Source organism: Mchenga conophoros, linkage group LG1 (assembly GCF_057382185.1).
Source record: "Mchenga conophoros isolate Kocher_MC1m ecotype Shallow Benthic linkage group LG1, M_conophoros_male_GT1.1, whole genome shotgun sequence".
NCBI lineage: Eukaryota > Metazoa > Chordata > Actinopteri > Cichliformes > Cichlidae > Mchenga > Mchenga conophoros.
This window is the reverse complement of record NC_140526.1, coordinates 25,896,444-25,902,367: the sequence shown is the minus strand read 5'-3', so window position 1 is coordinate 25,902,367 and position 5,924 is coordinate 25,896,444. Positions and strand designations below refer to the sequence as shown.

General features: G+C 45.0%; 1 protein-coding gene across 1 annotated transcript; it reads right to left on the bottom strand.

Moving 5' to 3' along the window:
- Positions 1-968: 968 nt before the first annotated feature.
- Positions 969-4,140, bottom strand: LOC146583464 (uncharacterized). Its single transcript, XM_085272042.1, has one exon. The coding sequence runs from the start codon at positions 3,180-3,182 to the stop codon at positions 969-971; it is 2,214 nt and encodes a 737-aa protein (XP_085128168.1). The 5' UTR covers positions 3,183-4,140.
- Positions 4,141-5,924: the final 1,784 nt, after the last annotated feature.

Sequence of the window (5,924 nt, the reverse complement as noted above, 5' to 3'; positions counted from 1 at the left end):
GTGTGTTCTCTGCCATGTGACCCGCTGACTACTCCATGTTGCAGTGTTGCGGAATTAAAGCAATCATTTAAAATTTGGTATGTCTTGGTAGATGGAGAAAACAAAACCTGTGGGAGTTTTGTAGGTGTCCAGTCAGTGGCCGCAAGGGAACGTTTAACCATTCCACCCAGCTCCTTAGCCTGGTGTCCAGGATGTAAGGCCAGTGACACATGGGGAGCTGCCTCATCAGACATCATGTACCACTGTAATTGATCTGTTGTAAAAGTAACCGCTGCTGCCACTCCCTCCGGTGCCGCAAAAATGCATGACATGTTCAAAGACCAAGCCCGCCCCTCACACTGCTCCTGGAACATGTGCTGGTACCAGGTGGTGTCATGCCTGTCATAAAACAGTGTAACATGAGGTGGGTCAGGGGGAGGGACATAAGGATGCAGGAGTGAGAGCCACGGCCGCCATTGCTGAAAAGCAGTCCAAACTCCTGGTTCAGCAGGTGTTTCAACTTCCAATAATGCCCAGTAGATGTCAGCAGAGTCCGCTAAACAGGAGGAGGGTTGCAGCAGAAACTGACCACCTCCCTCTGGCCCATTAGAACAGGGAAGCACAACACCAGTAGGGAGAGTCACAGTTAGGCCTTGTGAAGAGCAGAGTATTGTGGCTCCTAATTTAATCAACAAGTCTCTTCCCAGTAAATTCACAGGCGCCTGTTTTGAACAAACATAGCTGTGTAACAAAGTCTGGTCTCCAACCGTTGTGGGGAGGGGCACGGTGTAAGGCAGAGTTTTAGGTTCCCCAGATATGCCCACCACTGTAATCACTGTGTCAGTAAGTCTTTCACGAGCAACATCCTTAATGGTGGAGTACGTAGCTCCAGTGTCCACTAAAAAGCTGCTTCTTCTTTTATCTACAGTTATGGACAGCATAGGGTCCGCCGTTGTCCCTTCACTGTCCTGGGCAGTCTGTGGGGTGTCCTATAGCTGGGGACCACCCTCGTAGTACTCCCACCCCATCACAGGCATCTGTGGGGCCGGGGGCACTTCAACTAAAGCACCACGAGGTCCACCTCTGTGGCCAGGATGCTGATAGGGCCCACCACGGGCTCCCCTGCCTCTTCCAGCAGCCGGGTTCAAAGGGCACGCTTTAGCCCAGTGTCCAGGTTGTCCACACCGGAAACAAACATACATCTGGGCTCCCCTACCACCTCCCATCTGACCTCTTCCCCTGAAACCACCTCTGTTTCCTCCAAATGGGGAACCTCTCTGCCCATAAGGGGCCGGGGAGTGATAAGCACCATACTGGGGGGGCTGTGGATCAGCTGGCCACGGGTTCGGATACAAATCAGGGGCAACTGGACCAGGAGGGGGAGCCGCAGCGGCCACAAGCTGCTTTTTAGGCTTGTCACCTTTTCCACCCAGGTCGTTTTTCGCTTTCTGCAGCTGAACCTTCAACAGTTGCAACTGTAAATCTTCGACGCTCTCCGCTTTATCATCAGACTTAATCTGCACTTTGTTAAGATTAAAAATCAAATGTTTCTTCCAGATTGCAAAGTCACAGTCCTGCAAATCAGGATTATCCTCCATTTTCTGGCTTACTGACTCCGGAATGCCCCTCAGCACCGCCCTTCTAAACCACATGCTCTGTGAACAAGTCCTACTGGGGTGATGACCTGTATGGTTCACCCAGTCTTCAACAGCCTGATTTAGATAATGGGTGGGATTTTGCTTTTCCTCCCATTTAAATTTCTGTAAGGTGCCTTGATTTTTGGGTGGGAATTGTTTGCGCAGGGCCGGTCCAATAAACCTCAAGGCCTGCATTAGTGGCACCTCGTTCTCATGCGTGGTAGTACCCGCATTTTGTTCCAGGTCCGCTGCCTGAGATCGGGATGTGCACCTAGTTATAATAGCTCTAAAATCTCCCAGTGCGAGGTCCTGTCCAGCTGTGTATTTATCCAAACCAGCCAACCAGGCATTCCCTCCCTCCATTATGTCAGGGAGTTTGTCCACTAGGGCCTGGACATCTCCGAATGAATAAGGTTGATACACTGGTCTACGTTGCGCTTTAGTCTGGACCAGGGGAAACATGCCTGGAGGCTGAGGCACAGGGCCCTTAGATCTAGTCTGATATCCTAAACTGTGAGGGGTAGAGGGGGGTGTATTGTTAAGGTCACTGAGTTCATCATCAGTATCCTCAGTTTTTCCCCCGCCTGGTGGGGTAGCAGTGTCAGCAAAAACGTGGGCTAAACTCATCTGTGTTTCCGGATCCTGACGGCCCACCAAAGACATGTTAACTGTGACATTTGGTGAAGTGCCAGGCTCAGTTTTTGCAGTAGCGGTCAGATCTCCCTTAACAGCGACAGGAGTGCTGGCAAAGGGGTTGGACCGGGAAAGAGGGGCTGACGCAACACGATTATTCACCTGGACCACTGACCTATGTTCATTTAAGCAGCTGCGTAATGCTGCTTCTAGATCAGTTAATTGTTGTTCAGTGGGTTCCTGTCTGTTCATTCGAACCGCAAATGGTGCGCTCGCAAATGGGTCAGTTAGGCCCTCAGATCCGGTTCCAGAACAATGGGACATGGAAGAGGGGGCTCTACTACTAGCTGAGGGTGTCGCCGACAGAGAGGAGCTTCCTGGGCAAAAATGCTTGGTATCTATGGGAGTTGGAGCTACGGGCGGTTCTTCTCCAATAGTCATTATTCCACCAGAGATATTAAGTACCGGATATATGCCTGCTGAGGGAGGAGTCTGGACTGAGGCAGAATAGGGAGGTGGCTGAGACCTATTTTTCTTCATGTGTGGTTTTGCAGTTTCCCATAAACACACCCAGTGATTAAATTTAGCTTTGCGGCCTGCGTGCTTATCTGCCTCCTTTCTGTGTCTCACCCCGCTTATCACACCTGCACCTGCTGCTGCTGAGTTGGCTTCTTCCTCTTTCTCTTTTGCCTGCATAGCCTTATTCTGCCAAATTATTCCCCAATTACCACTACTCCCCTCATTCTTTCCCTTTTCTTTCATTAACCTTTCAGCTGTTTTCCTCAATGACTCTTTCTGCTTTTTTGCTTCTTTAGGCTGGTGTGTGGAGTTGATGACTGTCTCAACACATGTTAATTGTTCTCCCAATGTGCTAAGAATAACACCGGGACCCCAACCATCATCATTAGTTTGTCGATCTAATTCTCCATCCATTTTACTGTCAATGGAGGAGTGTTCTTTTATTGATTTTAAAGGAGAATTTGGGCCAGCTGGGTTTCTGCCTCTGTTAGGCACTAATCAGCTGGGGCGCTGCTTTAAAGGTGAGTCAGCACTGAAATATCCCTTCAGGTGTTACCAAGCTTCTACCAAACCGGAGTCTGGCGGGTAACCTTGCCTAGAGCTTCCTGATAGGGGTGCTAGTTGGTTGTCACCTTGTTCACACGTCTCATTCACACTTCATACATTACCTGCAGTCACTCATTACCCTCCTTATGTATGTAATAAATGTGTAAAAAAAATTCTATGTGTGGTGTATTATTTTAACCAAAAGAGGAACCTAGTTCCTTTAATTGTGTAATCTGTGAACAACGGAGAACAAACTGTCCTGCCCAGTGTTCCACAGCAAGCATTCAGCGTGTATTTATGTGTGTCCAATATCAAACAGAACATCAAAACATTTAAAACACTAAAATCATCGGGGTTTTAAGAAGAGATCCGTTTTCTCCTATTGATCAAAGGGACCCCTCCTTTGGACTCCAACCAGTACTTTTCCTTTTTAAGTTTTAGAGGATCTTTTCTAATAAAGTCCTCTGGGCCTTCCTAACCCTTCTGTAGTTTAGAGAATATTACTAAAAAATATTCTCAAGGCCTTTAACCTTTTAATTTGTTTAGAAAGGCGTTACTAATAAACCCTTTCAAGGTCCCAGACCTGCACTGAGGTATTTATCCGACACCGGAAAGCAACCCGTCGGCTGCAACCGTGGTCAGACCTCAGTTCACTCTTATCTTTATTCACTTATTTCTTATTCACTTATCTCTTATTCACTTGTCTGATTCTCAGCAAGCCTTAAGTAAGCCAGACAATTTTGGTTATGAATTACTAGGAGTTTGGACACTAAGTATTTTTATAATGTTCAATATAGCAGAAATAAAAGGTCTGCTTACCTTGTTTTTGTGTGCACACAGCTTTTGTCCAAACTCCGTTCACTCAGACCACGGCTGATGTCCTCCCCCCCGTTCCAGTTTGGCCTGGAGCGGATCCTGTTCCGTGACGCCAATTGAAGGATATAAAAAAAACAACAACAGCAATAGAATAATATTAAACACAAAGTGAACCCGTCTTCCTTCATTAAATAGGTTCTTTTAGATGTTAAGGAGGAATTGACTTAACCAGGCTGGCGGAGAATGAAGACAACCGGACACCTGCAGCAGATGGGGGAATCAGTGAACTTTTATTGAGACAGAGACAACCTCTCAAAAACAGCTCACATCAAGAGATTCCTAATATTTGCTGTGAGGATGGGTATATATTCTCTAAAACTTACAGGAGGGGGTTGTGAGGAAAGTGCTGCATTAGCAGAAAAACAACTCCATAAAAGGAAAGCGGCCTTGAGTGTTCTAGTCTCTTCGCTTGCAGATATCTTTCGCCTGCAGGATGAGGCGATCGCTTCTTATCGCTCTCAAGGCCAAAGTCGTGAGCACACATTTTTATTACACAGTTGCACAGTAACTTTAAAGCTGAACAATATTTAAAGCTGAATAATGTTTGATTCAGATTATATTTTCTTCATTGCAAGTGTTGCATTTTGAGGAGAAATTTATTTCGAGCGAAGAAAAGCTAAATTTGAGTGAACAAAATTCATTGCTGCGTGCAAAAAATGTATTTCAGTGTTTGCTATTATACATACACACACACACAATAGAAGCCCCTGTCGCTCAGTTCTTGCACTTGCGCTTGCTCGCAATGTGTTGCAGCGCTCAACTCTTTCTGTACACCGTTATATTTGTGCCACAAAACCAGCCAATCACAGACTTGGATGCAAAAAAAAATCTGATTGGCTGTTTTGGTCTCCAATCAGCTCGAAATGACGAAATGCAATATCCCAGAATCCATTTTGTCCAAAACTCAAATGAGGCAGTGGCTAGTGATGGGATTTCCGGCTCTTTTTAGAGATCCGGCTCTTTCGGCTCGGCTCACTAAAAAGAGCCGGCTCTTTCGGCTCCGATCCGGCTCTTCAGGTTGTTTTGTTGCTTTAATTAATTTATTATTCACAATAATATAAAATTATGCACAAAAGAATTACTAACGTAAAAAAAGTGGTTTTATTTATATATGTTTATATATAAATATATGCGGTGGCCCCTAGAGACAAAACACGTACAAACTTCAAAACACATTTCTAGCATGAACTGAACTTCTGTATGTGTTTTGAGTTTTCATGTGCTTCTGAGTTTTTACGTGCTTCTGAGTTTTTACGTGTTTTGGAGTTTGTACATGCTTCAGAGTTCGTACGTGATTTGAAGTTTGTATGTGCTTTGTCTGTAGGGGCCACTGTAAATATACTATTTTTTCACTCCACATAAAATGTAATAAATAAATCATATAATACAAAAATCAACTATTCACATTTCAACTTTTAACTATTTAAATTTTCAGCTTTTTCCTTTTACAAATTTAAAGTGAAAACAACACAAAACACTGCAAACCACAACACAATTAAATATAAATTATAATATGAAAACAAAAAGAAGATGCATATTCTCTGTCATATGGGCCTGCATGAATAAACTTTCTGAATCCTTTATCATCTGCAACCGAAAATAGTTGTGGATGATTACTATACCTTTCTAATGTGACGTTGTTGTCCCTGGCTCTCTTTCTCTCTCTCTCTCCCTCTGGCTCTGTTCCTGTGCTACTGAGTGTAACTACCGCTCCTCCCCCCTCTGCCCAGCATA

Coding starts and splice junctions, on each gene's coding strand:
- LOC146583464 (XM_085272042.1), bottom strand. CDS start 3,182: ATGGATGGAGAATTAGATCGACAAACTAATGATGATGGTTGGGGTCCC.